At 39.3% G+C, this 18107-nt stretch overlaps 1 protein-coding gene across 1 annotated transcript in view; it reads right to left on the bottom strand.

Moving 5' to 3' along the window:
* Positions 1-328: 328 nt before the first annotated feature.
* The window catches only part of LOC122801979 (zinc finger CCCH domain-containing protein 13-like), a 156173-nt gene continuing 138394 nt past the window's right edge, over positions 329-18107 (bottom strand). Inside the window, exon 4 of the mRNA XM_044071717.1 lies at positions 329-1146. Coding sequence (XP_043927652.1) covers positions 976-1146 — 171 coding nt within the window. The 3' untranslated portion in view covers positions 329-975. The remainder of the gene's footprint in view (positions 1147-18107) is intronic.

The following is an 18107-nucleotide window of genomic DNA, read 5'->3' on the forward strand; positions in this document are numbered from 1 at the left end:
GCTGCTGGGTCAGAGCTGACATGACTGCAGTTTTATCACTTAGGGTTTGGGTTATCTTACTCCCCTTGAAATTTTTCGATGTAGTGTAATTCCATCAAATGTAGTTTTGTTCAGGTGTGGTTTCGTGCTAGTGGGCAGTTGCTTTTCATTTTCGTTGTAGTGTAATTTCGTTCTATGGTAGGAGACCCATATATATATATATATATATATATATATATATATATATATATATATATGTGTGTGTGTGTGTGTGTGATATATATATATACAATCTGGTCATGTAAAACAAATATATTGCATTTTACAAATGACTATGTAGGGCAACATGGCACACACAAAATAACCAAGTCTTTATTTCATGACAAGAGAGAAACTTTAGAATATCATTTTCAGAGAACCATAATAATTTTATTTTTGACTTCTAAGTATTATGTTTCACTGGTTCCTTCCACCTCCAAATTATGCTAGAAACAGTTCTGACAAAGAACCGGTAATAAAGAAGTGAGCCTTCACTTACACAGAATGGAAGTTCCTTTTTTAAATTTGCTAAGAATCAAAGAAAGCACTAACGTAAGATCAGAAGACTTTGATTATTTATATCAATAAAAAAATGAAATGAATGCAAGTCTCTGAGGTAATCTTTCGCAGACAACTGATAAATAATTTTTAGTTAAAAACAATGACGTTCTTTACATTTTAATATTATACTGACATGCCATCAAAAAGGGACAATGTTTACATCAGTGTTACACAGAACATTAACCATTTTTTATACTTTCCATTCCACGTGCTAAAATAAACAACAAATGGGTAAAAAACACATAAAAGACTAGTTGTATAAATTTAGTACATCAGAAAAAAATTCTGAAAAAGTTCTTGTTAGTGAAAATAACACATTCACCAATACTGAAACATGTTGAGCTTTGTTTTGCACAGTTACAGTGACAGAAATGCCTGCCATGGAGGAATTCCAACCTAAGAAACACAAAGCTCTGGTTTTGCAGCAGGTTGTAATGTTTTACTCTCTTCAGTCTTTCCCTGGTTAGGAACACTGCAGCTAGTTTTTCGTTTAAAAAGTCGTAGGCTCAGTCGTAGCAAGTCACTGTCTACTACTGGTGGGTTTAAGTAAGTTTGTTTTGTAGTGCCCTGTTTAAAAAAACACAATAAAGGTAAATATTAATAACAGCAAGTTATGGAAAGGCTATTTGTATCTGCTTACAGCCAAGTCACAGTTGTGCTACTAACATTTAATTCAGCTAATTCTTTTATCTCAAGACATGCTGTACTCAGAAAAAAGTCCATTTTAAATGCTTATACATACATTAATAGAAAAGAAAACCAACCATATTACATTTGTTCAAATTTACATAGATTAATTATACAATAACCCCCCCCATTAATATTCCAAAACTTGCACGTTGATTGGCCAGCGTGCCCATTGTAAATCCCACAATATACCAACGGAAAAAGGTCCGGTCGCCCGGACTTTTGTCCGTTGGTATAAAGTGCACAAAACATTTTTTTTAACAAATAAAAAAAAAAGAAAAAATGGAGCAACTGAGACTTTCTTTTCTCCGTTGCTTCCGTTTCCTAGCATTGATGTACTGTGTAAGTCCCATCTGCATGCTCAGTACATCAAAACAAGGAAGCAGTGTACTACAACCAGCGGAAGAACAGTAATGCACCACTATACAAAGATTTTATAGATTATAGGTTCATAGATTAGTACTAAGCTAACAGCCTTTGTGAGCCATTTTAAGCCTAGCCAATTATCCCTTGTGAGACTCAAACCCTGCACCTTGTGTTTGTAAGGCAAGCACCTTAACCATTTGGCCACCCTCCCAACCCCCATTTAAGAAAAGTAAGTAGTTTTTTTTCTTAAATAATGTCATTGTATAATAGCAATAACCGATTTTGTGGTTGTGGTACATTGAAGATTTACCCACGGTTGGCTTTATTTAATCACACCAACCGTGTGTAAATCTTCAATATACCATATCACATCATCGGTTATTGCTTAAATATCACGTTGTTTTCCTTCTTTATAAGTCATCATCAGTCCAACAACAATTTCCATTGACTTCTTCCCTTTTCTAAAGATCTCTCTTCCACTTCTCTTATCTCTTTTACAGTACTTCAAATACAGCTGGTTTACACTTGATTTTCCATTTTCTAGTAATTGCTTTTTTTGGTAGCAAAGAATCAAACTTAACAAGGCCTTATTATTTTTACGCATTTCAGATTCCATGTCCCAGCTCATAAGAATCATTGATTTATTTATTGACATCTGCTTATCAGGAAAGTCCGACTGGGTAAGAGCCAATTTTCAGTGGAGGCCTGGGGAGAAAAGCTCCATTTTCTTAGTAACAGCCATTTTGTTCACCCAATATTTCTGACAAAGTACTTTGTAAGGAATTTTTAAAGTGTGTCAACTCACTACTCTCCCAAAACATATGCTCCCATTCTCTCTCCTTTATCAGAATTCCAACATTTGTTATTTACCTGAAGAAAAATTATTTGGAGTCTGCTTGGGGAATAAAATATCCGTGCAAACACTTCTAAGCAAAATACTAAAGCTTCTGGACTTTGCTGCACACTTGGGGGTGTAGATCAGGGAACACATGCTATCTGATTTTTCTTTAAGAAGCATGTCAAAGACTGAGCATGCACGTAGAAATGTTAAACACGTGCCATTCCTAGGGCCATTTTGATAGTGCAGCCAGAGAGTAAGCATGTATGATTACAGCAGTTAGTTTGTCTATAAGTTAAAATCAGTAAACTTCTACTGTGATGTGTTTGTATAAAATAAAGCTGCTTGAACAGAACTAAGACTCTTCTATTGTGTCCAAAGGAGGAGAACGACAGGTATATGTACGTTTTCCCACTGTTCCATTGTAAACTGTTTTTCCAGTCCCTCTTACCGATCTTTTCTAATCTCCTCTAATTAATTCTTACGGTTATTATACAATATTTTATATGCCCTGCTAATTATGCCTTTAACAGCAGCTTCTATTTTAGATTCAACTAAAAACTCTACCAGAGCAGGTCTTTAACTTGGGATTCCCCTGCTCCCTTTCTCTGTCTATACTCTGATACCCCATCCCTGGTAGGGAATGCAGTCCAAATCATCTTCTTGGCCTCATCATACTCTTACTGTATTTCCCTCTCTAGTTATTTACACTTGATACCTTGGTTCTTTTGTCGGTTTTCTGCAGTAAATGCCAGCTCCGTCTTGCTTATTTCTGTACCCCTCCTTGCAGTCATCCCTAATGGCAAAATCTCCTTTCTCCATTTCTGTGTTGGCTTAGTTCTTACAATACCTTCTGCTGCTTTATTAATATAATATTTTGCATGGTTATTATCCTCCTTAAAGATCTGCATCTCCATCCAAAATCCCACTTTCTCCTTATTTCTTAAGCTTTTTCCCCCTGCTCCATCATCGTCCTTTTACAGGTGGAATTATAACTTTCTGCTTGTGTTATGTATATCAGCCTTAATTGTGTAGCTCTAAAACATCCCTTCAAATCAGGTAATCCCATTCTATTGGAAGGATCAATTTATCCCACTAAAAGCTTGCCCTCTTCACTCCCAGATAAATTCCTTCACTTTATTGCCAACAACTTCTCTGGTTGATAAAAATATGCCTGACCTGTATATAAAACTAAAGGGACTAAAAACATTTTCACTGCTTGTATCTTACTATCCAAATCCATAATCAAGAGCTCCCAGCTTCTTAATTTTTGCATTATCTTTTGTTTAACCGCTTCCAACATATCATTAGCTGCCATAACATAAGCCTTTTTATCTATACTCCTAAATATTCATCTTACCTAGTCCCTATAAATATGGGTACTGCTGGACCAATCCATGTGTGAGTACAAAATTTACAGCTATAGCCTTTATCTTCATAAATGAAATTACTTAATGCATGACTGCCCTCGAATTATCTATAGCATGATTCCAGTTATTCTCACTAGGGATAACATAATTATTAACCATAGGATGGGTATGGCCAATCTATAATCAAATAGGATAGGTTAAATCTGTACACTAAAAGGGAAAACTGGCTGGGCTTAAAATGGTCTACAGGAGCAGTTAGACGAGTACTTACCTATAAATCTTGAAATGGTCTCAAAATGTTCTATAACACTGAAATGTCCTTTTCTTGATTTATCAGGTACAAAATAAAATCATCCGTAAAGAAAGCCAACTTATCATACCAATTGTATCCTCAAACTTCCGACTCCCTCATTTTTTTTTTTGCTAACCGTTCTAAATATAAAGCAAATAAAAAGGGGAAGTGGATGCTCTACCTGGCATCTCTGTTCATAGGCAAGTACTAGACTAGCTGCCCTTGTGGACCATTATAAGCCTAACAAATTTCCCTCTCAAGATGAGAATCAAACCCTGTACCTTGTGACTCTTAGGTAAAACCTTAACTATTATACCAACCCTCATTTACAAATTATCACAGAAGAACCTTCCCACTTTAATTCTTGCCTCTAATCCTTAATATATCCTCCAAATTAACCTTATGATTCTATTGGGGAAAGCAAATGCTTCCATTGCCCTACTCAAGAAATTCCAGCTTACTCTGTCAAATGCTTTCTCTGCATCAAGACCCACCAACAACAGCAGTGTTTTCTTACATTCTACTCCCTTCTGGATCATCATAGTACTGTTAATGTTATCAAATGTTTGCCTCCTCTCCACAAAAACCACACTAATCCATATCTATCACTTTTGGCATCATCTTTGTCATGCTTTTAGCTAGTATACATTTAAACATTTTATAATCATGGTTTACATTTTAAATGGGTAATACAGACACCACAGCTTTCTTCCAAGATGCTGCTGTTTTCACTCCTTTTAAAATACTGTCAAACAAAACTTTTCAGATCTTTATCAGTTTCTTTCCTCAGCTTCCAAATTTCCATCTGTTCCTGGAAACTTACATGCCGATTGATTATACATCACAGTTTTTATGTCATCTCCTCCTATCTTAACTATTAGATGTTGAGCCTTATCTGCCAGTAACGTGCTCAGGAAAAAAGTAATATTTTTTTCCAGTTATTACATACCTTCAAAACTCAGCTTCACAGATACAACATACGCTCTTAATATACTAAAGTATGTATGATGTGATTAACCTTAAGGAGTCCTACAAATAAATTTGTTTATCTATAGCTATCAAAAATTCAGCAATAATCCTTGAAATTCCCATTCCTAAGGCTCAAGCAGCTGATGACAGCCCAAGCTGTGACATCTCATGCTGACTACAAAAGTGTACTAACCTCTGATCTCGTACATCTGCACAACCACTAGCAATTATACTTCCTGCAAATCACTACCCGACAATAAGACATTATCTATACTGCTAAAAAGTAATACACAATTATATAATTTCCTTCTTAATGGGCAACTGTACAGCTAAACCTGGATGAAATGAAAAGTTGTGTAAAATCTTACCATAACCACAGACGCCATTCTCTTCCATGTTGCACTATTCATAACCTTTGGGATTCCCCACCTAGGTGACCTGAATGTCAGGCTAGTATACAAAAGACTTTTGCTACTGCATGGTACATGCAATGTTGCACATAGCAAGGCAACCTAAGAAGGCCATAAAGGTGACATTGGCACGTACCATTCCTTAGAACTGAATGCCCCAGTCAGAACACCAGTCCAAGGATATGAGGTATACATCATCATCCAGTAAACAGCAAGTACCAAGGGGGTAGGAGGTAGGGATAGAATACTGTAACATGGAAGAGAAGGACATCTATGATTTTGGTAAGATTTTTACACAACTATTCTATGTCCTTCTATTCCTATGTTGTAGCATTCAGAACCTTTGGAAGAGTACCAAAGCTCATGAAAGGGAAAGGAAGGATGGAGCAGAGGAGGCTTCTAAGAACCTATACAGGACTGTCCTAACAAATCCTGCTCTGGACCTGGAAATAGTGTCCAGTTTGTAATGTTTGGTGACGGTATGGACAGAGGAACATGCGGCCGCTTCCAGAATAGATGCAGTGTCCAGACCTATGAAGAATGCCCCTGAAGAGGCTACTGCCCTAGTGGAGTGAGCCTTTACAGTGGTACAGTGTGTCTTCCCATTGGAGACGTAAATGAATGAAATTGCCTTAGAAATCCAAGTAGAAATAGTTTGTTTGGAGACAGGTTTTCCCAGCACCCTGGGATGGAAGGAAACAAACAATTGCCCACATTTCCTAATAGGTTTGGATTTGTCCACACAAATTTGAGTTGTCTGTGTGCACATCCAAGGAATGAAGGACCCTTTCACTAGGGTTTTTAAGGTTAAAAAAGGTGGACAGATGAATGGATGGGTTTAGGGACAAGTCATTAACCACCTTAGACATAAAGGAAGGGTTAGTACGAAGAGGTACCCTGTCCTTGTGGAAAATGAGAAAAGGATGGCAAGCCATAAGGGCTTTGTGTTCAGAAAATGTTTGAGCAGAAGTGATGGTTACTAACAGGATTGCTTTCCATGTACAAACATTTTAGGAAGCTGACCCTGCTGGCTCAAAAGGAGCCTGCATGAGCTTTTCTAAGACAAAATTCAGATCCCAGGGAGGAGGGACAGGTTTCCTAGGAGGTCTGTTGTGAAGGACACCTTTTAGGAAGAGCTAAACATCTAACCTAGAAGCTAGGGGAGGAGATAAAGGCAAAAAAGCTGAAACAGCTGATAGATGGGCTTTAACAGAGGAATAGGTCAACCCAGCCTTAAGTGGCTCACACAAATAGGAAAGAACCACTGGAATGTCCACTGAAAATGGATCTAGGCCTTTCTTTAGACACCAGATGGGTTTCCTGGCCTCCTACAGGACTAGAAGCAAGTCCTCAGAAAAAAGGTGTCAGAAAGGGATCAAAAGCATATCACCCACAGAGTTAGATTCAGGGAAGTGGATGGATGAGCAATCCCTTGTCTTATGTGAAAAGATCCACCCTGTGGGGTAACTTGTGATGACTGCCCTTGGCTAAATGCAGAAGAGGGAACCAGGGATGTCTTGGCCAAAAGGGAGTCACCAGAAAGATTTTTGGCTTGTCCTGCTACATTTTCAGTAGGACCTTCTGAATGAGAGGGAAGGGGGAATGTATAAAGAAACATCCCCTTCCATGAGAAGGATAGGGCATCCATCTTCCATACCAGAAGGTCTGGGACTCTGGCACAAAACTTTGGAAGTTGTCTGTTCATGGGGGAGGCAAATAGGATTATTTGAGAAGTACCCCTCTGGTGGAGAATGTCCAGAAACACATCCCTGTGAAGCATCCATTCATGGGCTTGTGTCATGGACCTGCTGAGTGTGTCTGCCAGCATATTTTGAGCCGAAGGAATATAAACTGCTTGCAAAGAAACCTTTGCTTGAGAGGCAATTTCCCAGGCATGAAGGGCCAACCTGCAAAGCAGGTATGTCTTGGTGCCTCTGTTTGTTCACATACCATAGAACTGTAGTGTTGTCTGCGAATAACTTCTGGGGTCCTAGGAGCAGGGAGAACTGAAAAACTTGGCATGCTAGGATCAAAGCCCTCACTTCCTGCTTCTTGACGGAGGAAGACCAAAGGCCCTGGAATTTTAAGCAACCCAGAGTTGCTCCCCACCCCAAGTCTGAGGCATCTGTGTAGAGTTCCTGAACTGGAGTTGGCTGTTGAAAGGGAAGGCCTAGGTTCAGCAGAATCTGTTGAACTACCACTATATTTCTCCTCTTTATGCATGGGAGAAGAGGGACTACAAATTCCAGAGGAAGGGCATGCTGATTCCAGAAAGTTTTTAGAAACCACTGGATTTTCCGCATGTGAAGTCTGGCTAGGGGTAGTATGGGAATGAGTGATGCCATGAACCCTAGTATACTCAAGTACTCCTTGGCAGAAATGGAGATTAAGAGGAGTAGTTGGTGGAAGTAGCTGAGCAGAGTTTCCACTTTAGACTTACTGGAGTTCATGGTGAACTCCACACCTTGAAGAAGGGAGATAGTGAAGCTAGGTTTTCTCTTAGAGTGTCCGGGTGGATTGCTTGAATTAGCAGGTCATCCAGATAAGGATAGAGCAGTATTCCTTGAAGTCTGCAGAAGACAATGACAAGAGCTAAGCATTTTGGGAATACCCTTGGTGCCACAGAGTTCAAAGGGCAAAGCACAGAACTGAAAATGTGAGAAGGGAAGCAACAGAAAATCATAAAAATTTCCTGTACTGTGGATGAATGGGGATATGCAGTTATGCATCCTTGATGCCAGAGGGCCTAGAAAGGCCTGGGGTAGCAGAAGAGGGAAAGAGTTTGCAGAGTCAGCATACAAAATGTTGGCACTTTGATGAAAAGGTTGAGATGTGACAGGTCTAAGACTGGTCTCCAAGAACCATCTCTTCTGCGGACTATGAACATTCTTGAGTAAAACCCTCTACCTTTCTGAAGTGGTGGGACTTCTTGAATAGCTCCTTGATTTAGCTAGTCCTCTAGAATTTGAGGGAACAGATGAATTTGGTCCTGAGGTTGTGGAATGCTCATGAAGGACAGATTTCCATACCATGTAGTAGCCGTTTTAGATAACGGAAAGGACCCACTTGTCGGTGGAAATACTTGTCCAAGAGGAAAGAAAAGAAGATAGGTCCTGGGAAAGGGGTACGTTTGAAAGATTTGCTAGGTAGTCACTGACCACCTGGCCTGTCTTGAAAGGTGGTCGTTTGAGTGGGGGTTTGCCGAGGTCTGAAAGATCCCAGGCTACAAAGCCCCTTTCTTATGGGAAGGGGGTTTCTTTCTCACAAATTATGTCGTGGAAGGATAATTTCTGTGGTATTTAGGAACTGGAGACACAAAGATGTGCTTCAGTTCCTTAAGCTCTTTACTTTTGTCATGCAGGGACTTGAAAAGGGCTGCAGCATCAGCCCCAAAGAAGGCATCATTGTTCAGAGATGCATCCATAATTTTAGCCGTGATATCATCAGGCAAAGCCAGGAGTCTCAACCATGAGTACCGCCTAAGGACCGAACCCGAAGTTGCTGATCTTGCAGAAACTTCAGCCGCTTCATAACTGCATTTAATAGAATATCTAAGCATCAGAGGCAGACAGTAAAGAAGCAAGCTGAGCCTTGGCTGGAGAATCAGGAGCGTCTTTGATACCAGCTGAGAACCTTGGGAAAGCAAGGCCAGAACATATTTTGGCATGTAGTTCTAGTAGCTGATGGCTCTGAAAGCCAGGTTACAGGAGGTATACACTTTTTGCCTATCCTTTTCATCATTTTGCTATCCTTGTCAGAAGGGAGCAGATTATTAGAGGAAAGAAATCTAGAAGGCTTGTGTGAAGAAAGAGAAATAGCTCTAGGATCTACTGGAGGACATTTAAATAAAAACCTGCTGTCCTCAGGGACTAATCTGTCAGGCCATTTTGGGGCTGGAGGTTGAGAATCTGGACACTTTGACACTGACAGAAAGGCATCCAGAAAAGCCAGAAGACAGGAGGGGATGGCACAGGGAGATGGAGAGTCCACCTTCAACAGGTCATAATATCTCTTTTTAACAACTTCTGATACTTGACTACTTTCCCATCTGAAAAACTCTCTCATTCTAGAAATGGTTCCTGAAAAAGGACAAATCTTCCTCAGGTGACTCCACACTGTTAGAATCTAATTCTGGGGAAGCACAGCCTAGAGGAGACTCTATTTGACATGTGTAGATCAAAGATTCATCTGATAAAGAAATTCCTTCTTTTTCAGGAGGCTCCTGTGCCTCTACTGATCTCCTGGGAGTGGAAGAAGGAACAGAAACAGAAGGTTGAGCAGAGGATGGATTTGATATCTGAAAGGCATTAAGGATTCCCTGTGAGAAGGCTTGCCAATCTGGGGAAGGATCCTGGGAAGAGGAAACATGTTTTGTTTTAATTTCTTAACAGGAAGATCACCCTAGGTTGTGAAGAAATAGCCAACATATGCAGAGGAACTGGGTCAGGTGTAGGGATAGCTTGAGATGGAAAAACAGTGCAAGGGACATTTGAAGTAGTTGTCCGCGGTTACCCCTTACCGCCCTGAATGGACATCTAGGATCCCTCTGCGGACATGCTAGCAGCGCCAGCCCAATGGCTTCCAAAATGGCATCCACTACAGGTTGGGTACCAGAGATCAAATGGGCCTCAGGACCTTCACTGGCCTTGAGAGGAACATTCGAATCTAGAGGTCCAGTCAAAAATACGGGCCTGTTCTTTTTGGCCTTCTTCAGTGGCTCACTGGATGGACCTGCAGTGCCCTTCAACCAAAAGCCAGCCTTTTAAGCCAATATTTCAAGGTAAATTTTGACAGCCGACAAACGACTACAAAGCATCTTGGGGACGAATGCCTGGCAAATCATGGAAGACTTAAAATCGTGCTCACACCCTAGGCAAAACAAACACTGATCGTGACCGTCTGTGTGGAATCCAACATCCACAAAGGCACTTGCCTTTCCTAGATGACATTAACCTCAAAAACATGCAGAAGCAAAAAAACAACAAAGACTTTCCCCAATGGGGCACTTATGTGAAAACAGCAAACACACTGCAATCAGATGAATGGTAGAAGCTGGCATTCGGACTGGCGGCAGAGAAGTTCTGAGGAAAGGTACGTGCTGATGTCACCTTTATGGCCTACATAGGCTGTCTTGCTATGTGCAACAACACATGTACCATGCAGTAACAAAAGTCTTTTGTATACTGGTCGAACATTCGGGTCAATTAGACAGGGATTCCCAAAGGTTATGAAAACTGCAACATAGGAATAGAAGGACATCAAACAAACACAGAACAATGGCAGAAAAGTATATGGGACTATCAAGGAGAGGCTTTTCATAAATACAATTGGTATATTTTCTTTATCTTTGAACCAAGCATGGCAGGAAAAGAAATGGATCGTTTGGACAACTTTGTACTTTCGATGGATTTGCCATCTAATAGGAGGAACAACTATCGTTTGTCTACTTTATTGGACTTTCAAACCAATCCATTACTTAATGGAACTTATATGCAGACATCATTGACTCCAGAAAATCCTGATTTATCTTCGGCTTTCAGAGATGACTATCGCAATCTGAAGAATAAACTTTATAAGTTTAAGCGCTAGCAGTGGCAGCGCTTTCACCTTGAGGTCCGCTGAGCCTTAATATAGCACCAAGGGGACTTAGGGTTCTCACCATGCCCAGTTATGGGCAAGCTTATCCTGAGCTACTTAGGCGCTGGCAGTTACTTAACCTTGAGTGCAGTGCTAAATATATGCAGCTCCTTATCTAATTTTTTAGACCAGAGGAGCTAAAACTATCTAATGAAATCACTGAGTTGCAAAACATAATTAACAATACCTATTCAGATGAACTTGTTGGTGATAAAGTGGATGTGTTGTTTGAAAATATTACTGGATATGACAAGAGACTTTCTGCTACCAAAAACAAAAAATTACAAAGGGATTTGAAGGATTTTAAAGAAGGTAATGTCTTCTCTTGGGTAAATGAAAGGGTTAATGCTAACTCCAACATACAGCATATAACAGGAAATGGGCGGAGCTCTGTAAGACCCAGAACTACATTGCATTCAGCGGTTTCAGATGAACAAGCAGCATATGCAAATGTTGTTAAAACTACCACTTCTACGGAACCCACAGAACTTTTACCCAATGTTCCAATTGTTCCTGTAAGTGGGGGAATTGTTTCAGAAGTTAACCTAAATACTTCTGTAGCTGCTGTAAGCAGTCACTCTGATGCTAGCACAAGCACTGCAGCTGTTAAACCTACACAAGCATGGCTTCCAATGTGAGTCTGAATTCCACAGCAGGCCTCTGTACCATCAGACTCCACCCGTGGACATTTTTTATTGAAAGAACCTCTGCCTATAAGAGGCAGATCGAGGAATCGCCTGAAAAATCAACGTACACGACAACTACACAGCCTGGAGGACAAAATAAGGTCAGGAAAGAGATACAAACAAGCTTAGTTCACAATATCTCTACTTTAACTGACTCACAATTATCTGTGTTAAACAGAGGTTTAACCTTTGTTCCGGCTCAAAGAATGGACATGACATAGAGGTAATTAAAGACCTACACCTTTTTGGCAGAACTCTTACACTCAAAGCTATGTTTGGTAATTCTAATAATGCTGATTGTATATTTAGAAAGCCCAGCACTTACACACCACCTAGTAATTCTACTATAGATCTGTTCATTGACCTTTGTGAAAAACAACTTAGAGAGAAGTCTCTAGATAAGCAAACTAATAATTTTAGTAATCAGCTGCAGAGTTACAAGCTCTAGTTGAATTGAAAGAACTAAATAGTATAGAAATACGTCCAGCTGATAAAGGAGGTGGTATTGTTATCGACAAGGACAAATATATAGAATCTTTGTTAAGTCATCTCAGTGAAGTTGATACGTATGCCATTTTACCTATGCATATACTCAGTAGTGTCATAGAAAAAGTACAGTTTTTGATCTTTGATTTATTAATAACAGGCATGATATCTGAGCAACTGTTTGAGTATTTCAAGGTAGAACAGCCAACAGTCCCTTTGATATATGGTCTACCCAAAATACATAAGAATCCCTTAACTCCACCTATGCGCCCTATAGTTTCAGGCCAAGGTTGGGTAACTGAGCCACTTTCTGTTTTCTTAGAAAAGACTTTGCATGCTGCCTTGGCTAATTGTAGCACTGTTTTAAAGGATACCAAGAGTTTTTTAAATGAGCTGTCTAAACAAAATGAAATTATCTTAGGACAATGTTTATCTGTAACTCTGGATATTGAATCATTGTTCACTATTATACCCAATGAATGGGGAATTGAAAATGTCAGAGAATTACTGTGTGAGAGAAACACCTGATACTAAGGTGACACTTATTTGCACACTTTTGGAAATCATCCTAGAAAACAATGTGTTTATTTTTAATGATGTTTATTATACAGAAAAAGTTGGCGTAGCTATGAGCACAGCTTGTGCTAATAGCTATGCCAACCTATCCCTAGCTAATTGGGAAGCTACACATGTACTTTCGAATAATGAATACCAGGTTAACATCAAATGGTATAAACATTTTGTGGATGATATTTTTTTGTTGTGGCATGGCTCAGAGCAGCGGCTACAAGAGTTTGTTTTATACTTAAATCAGTTGAATACTTTTTTGAGATTTACCTATGAATATTCTGAAAAAGAAGTAGAGTTTTTGGATGTTAAAGTTACTAAAAATAATTTATCCACTGTGTGTACTACTTTGTATAAGAAAACTGTTAGAAAGAATAACGTTCTACACTATGGCAGTATGCATCCAAATCATACGAAATTCAATGTGTTGAAAGGACAGATATTTCGAACTATGAGACTTTTTAATGATGATGACAGTCTCATTGTTGCATTACAGACACTTAAACAAGAATTTTTAGAAAGAGGCTATAGTAGTAAACTTATTGATTCTCAAATAGCAGAAGGATGGCAGCACAGATCAGGTAAGTGCCAGCCATACTCCCCCCCCTCCCCACTAGTATTAACAGGGATAATATTGACAATACTTTCTCAAGTGATGCTTCCACTGATACCTCTAGGAATAAACTAAGGATGCCATTGACCTTTGCCAGTAATGTGCATGTAGCATGTGATATTATTAAAAAGAACTGGGATATTCTGTCTACTATACATGAGTTGAATGGGGTCATTGGCACACAGCCAGATTTTGCTTTTAGAAATAATAGATCACTTAAGAGTCAGCTCTGTTATCGATCCTTTAATACTAAATCAACTATAATATCTGATAGACTTGGTACATATATGTGTAGGAATTGTATGGCCTTGTACACATATACATATTGGTAATCATTTCACCCATACCACTTTGGGTTTTAAGATAGATACTGCTTTTTATGCAGATTGTCAAACAAAAAATGTTGTCTATTTTTGCTATTGTACTACCTGCTTCTCATTTTACATAGGGAAAACGAACAGGGTGTTTAAGGACAGAATACTTGAACACCTTAGGGATATCAAGAATGTTAAAGAAACCAGCGCACTATCACTACATGTAGCTAAAGAGGGTAAAGAACATAAATTTAGCTTTATGGTACTAGAGATTCTGCATAGTACCAAGAGAGGAGGTGACATAAATAATAGAACAGAATCTAGTGAACAGAAATGGATTTTGCACTTTCAAGCTGATAAACCTCCTGGTTTAAACAACAGAGTTTCCCTGAAACCCTTCCTTAAAGCACGGCCATTAAAGCATTGATCTCTCTCTTAATATTTTATCATGTATATTTCAATAGTCCATCTTTTATTATTTTTTACTATTGTATTTACCAGTTTTAAGTACATATTGTTCATTTAGTCTGTTTTATTCTATTTTTTAATGCTCTATATATTCTACAGATGTATTTTATCACATGGCTTTTAGCTATGATGCACATTTTATCTGATTTTTGATTGGATGTTTTAGTGTTTAAAAATGTAACTGCTATTCTATCTTTGTTGGTCTGATGAAGCGGATGTTATTCCGAGAAAGCGCTTACCTACTACAATAAAGGACATATCGATCTTCAGTGCTGTGTGGAACCAGATTATTTTTCTTTTTCTTGTATTCTCTGTTTTTTGCATCTGATTCCTTATTTGGTTCAAGGACTGTTTTCATTTGCTTTTCATAAATAAACTGACATGACAAGAAAAAAGAAACCATGTACTCACCATAATGTTCCATCTGTGGTGTCCACTTTCATTTATCCTCAATGTATGGTTTTGGTTTCGATCCTAGGAATCAATTCAGCCGTTACTACAGCTGACAAAAGCCAAAAACTCTCGAACTTACCCATACCCACAATGCTCCTCTCTTAAGTTACCTCAGATCAAGTTTGCTGAAAGACAGACTGAATGAAAAAAAAAAAATAGAGACCATATAACAATAAGTGATATGTGTCCATTATTCATTCCACTAAAAAACTTCAAAGGCAGGAGGAAGGTCGGAGGGGAGTCAAGGTTTAATGAAAATGGACAGCACAGATGGAATGTTATGTTGAGTACATAACTTATTAATTTTCATTTTATCCTCAACATATGGGACAGAGTTCCCATCTACCTTTGACCTTGGGTGGACTCAAGGAAGGATATTCCTGAGCACCACTGAACCAAATGGCACTCTTCCCCTGGAGACCATATCCAATTTGTAATGCCTAATAAAAGTAAGAGGAGAGGCCCAAGCTATCCATAGGAGCTCTAGACTGAAAAACTGCTGAAACAGCTATAGCTCTTGTAGAATGTGCCTTTAAAGTCCTAGGCAATTTAATTTTCTTAATATTATAGATAAAAAATACAGTCTGAGCCATCTGGCTAGTGTCACTTTGCTCACTTTTTGGCCAAGTCTTGTAGAAGAAAATGACACAAACAGTTGGTCGGATTTTCTTAAATTCTTAGTTCTGTGTAGACAGAAATGTAACTGTCTATGAACGTCTAATAAATGTAAGTAGTATTCACCTTTCTTAGTAAAATTAGGAAAAATACTGGTAAATTAATAGTCTGATACTGGCCTCTGACACCACCTTAGGCAAAAAGGAAGTACTGGTTCTCAGAGAAACTCTTATTTTTACGAAAAATCAGGTAAAGAGGTCTAACTGACAAGGCTTTCATTTCCAAAATCTTCTGGCATACGTTACTGCCACTAAAAATATAGTTTTCCAGGATAAAAATTTCAGCTCACATTCAGCTGATGGTTCAAAAGTAGGCTGAACAATGGCTTGTAGCACTAAGTTGAGATCCCAAGGTGAAGTAGGATCTTTGTAAGGGGGTTTTAGGAAGAGATTTCCTTTTAAGAAGGCCTTGCAAAGTGTATGAGAAACCAAAGAGGATGTAAATTAGAAATAGCAGCTAAATTAATTTTTATAGTAGACTGGGAACCATCTGCTTTAAAAAGTGAAGCTAAAAATTATAGGATTTTATTGATGGGCACTGAAAAAGTGTCAATATTGTTATCACAAGCCCAAAAGTTAAACCACCTCCATTTTCCTAGTACAGAGTTTATGGGTAGCTGGCTTGTGAGAAGCTAAGCATATATGATGTACTGCAGAGGAGAGACAGGGATGCCTAGCTATTAATGGAACTGGAGAAACCAAGTTGTCAGGTTGAGGTTTACAACGCTTGGATGGATTAACCCTCTGGATGCGACAGAAGGTCTGGAGCTGGGTCCAGAATCCAAGGCTGTTGAGTCAGACAAGGCCAAAGAAAGGGGAACCATATTTGTCAAGGCCAATAAAGTGCAATGAGGATTACTTTACTCTTTAACCTGATTGCATTCTGTAGAAATTTCGGGATTAGAGGAATTGGGGGAAAGGCATACAGCAGTCCGGAGGGTCAAATGTGGAGAAGAGCATCTTTCAATAATTTCCCCCAAAGGGGGGGGGGATCAGGGAAAAGTAATTGCTTCACTTGTTTAGGGAACAGGCAAATAGGTCGCAGCAAGGCTGTCCCCATTGATGACAAATCTTTTCCGGCACTTTTGGATTGAGAGACCACTCATGAGGCAGAAGACTACACCTGCTTAGTTTGTCTATTACCGCACTTGAACTTCCTGAAATGTGCGTTGCTATCAGAAAGAGGTGGGACGATATCGCCCACTGCCAGACTCAGAGCTTTTTGACAAAGGGGATAGGATTTGGTTTCTTCTCATTTGCTGATGTACTAAACCACTGACATATTGTCCATCTGAATTGTAATTGTTCTGCAAAGATTAGTGATCAAAATGAGGTCCGACATGGGCTGGTGTAAAATTGACCACTGAGACGCTAGCAAACATTGTACTATCTCTCATGTGGTACCTTGCTAAGGGACGTAGAGTTCCAGCTGTAGCCATGGAGCCTAGTGCTTGAAGGACTACATGAGCAGTTACTTTTCTGTTGCTGCTTAGCTTCTGTACCTGAACTCTGACTTTCTGTAATCTCACAGTGGGAGAAGTTATGCAAGTTTTGGGGCATTCAGAAGGGCTCCTATTAACTTCTAAATTATGAGTTGGGGTCAATTTGTGATTTTTTTAATTTACAATTATTCCAGCTAATAGCAAATGTGAAGTACATGGTCTCTTGAATCTATCAATTGATGCCTGGTTGGAGCGGTAATGAGTCAATTGTCTAGGTATGGAAACACCCGGAATCCCAAGTGAGCTGCTACTACTGCTCTGCACTTGGTGAACACCTTGGGGGCTGTGGTGAGACCAAAGAGGAACTCTGAACTGAAAGTGACTGGCTCACAGCCAGAAGCAGAGGAATATTCTAGATTGTTTGTCCATCTTTATATGATAATACGCATCTTAAAGATCTAATGAACACATCCAATCATCTTTTTCCAAAAATGGAAGAATGGACTGCACTGTGACCATCCGGAATTTGTTTTGACAAACTCATTTGTTCAGTACACTTATATCCAAAAATCGGTCCCCAGTCCACTGTCATTTTTTTGGCACTAAAAAGAATCTTGAGCAAATTCTGGACTCTCTCTGGTCTGGTGGGACTCCTTGGATGACTCTTTTTTCCAGCAGTTTTTGCATTTCGAGAACTGCTTGTTCCCTCTGATTGGGTGGAATGTCAGGGATTTTCTTGCATATGGGAAGAGGAAGGGAAAACAGAACTGTACAGCCTCTGGATATAATCCTCTGCAACCAAATATCTGATGATATATCTAGCCAGGCATTTTGGTGCAGGGATTAGCGTTCCCCCAAATGCCAAACAAGCAAGGCCAAACATTCTTGAAGAAATTAAATGAAAACCCAGCAACTACAAGTACCTCAAAGTACATAGACCATCTCTTGAGTCTGATAAAGACTTGCAACTCAGAATGATGGAGCGAGAGCTGAGAACAGGGTGGTATGTATTGCTGGCACATCTATGTGCAGTGTCACTGCCACTCAAGAAAAACAAGGAATGAGGGTCCGAGACCAGTGAACAAGGGGAATTTGTGAAGCCAAACAATTTCCTCACATCTTAATCCCTGCCACAAAGGAAAGCAACTGTGTAGCTTGCATGAAGATTAGTAATGTTAAAAAAAGAGTTATCCAACAAGCAAGTGAAACGTACAGTTGTGTACACTTGCCATAAATGTAGAGGTTCAAGTATATTC

The sequence above is a fragment of the Protopterus annectens genome, chromosome 5.part0 (genome assembly GCF_019279795.1).
Source record: "Protopterus annectens isolate FY-2018-M chromosome 5.part0, PAN1.0, whole genome shotgun sequence".
Classification (NCBI taxonomy): domain Eukaryota; kingdom Metazoa; phylum Chordata; order Ceratodontiformes; family Protopteridae; genus Protopterus; species Protopterus annectens.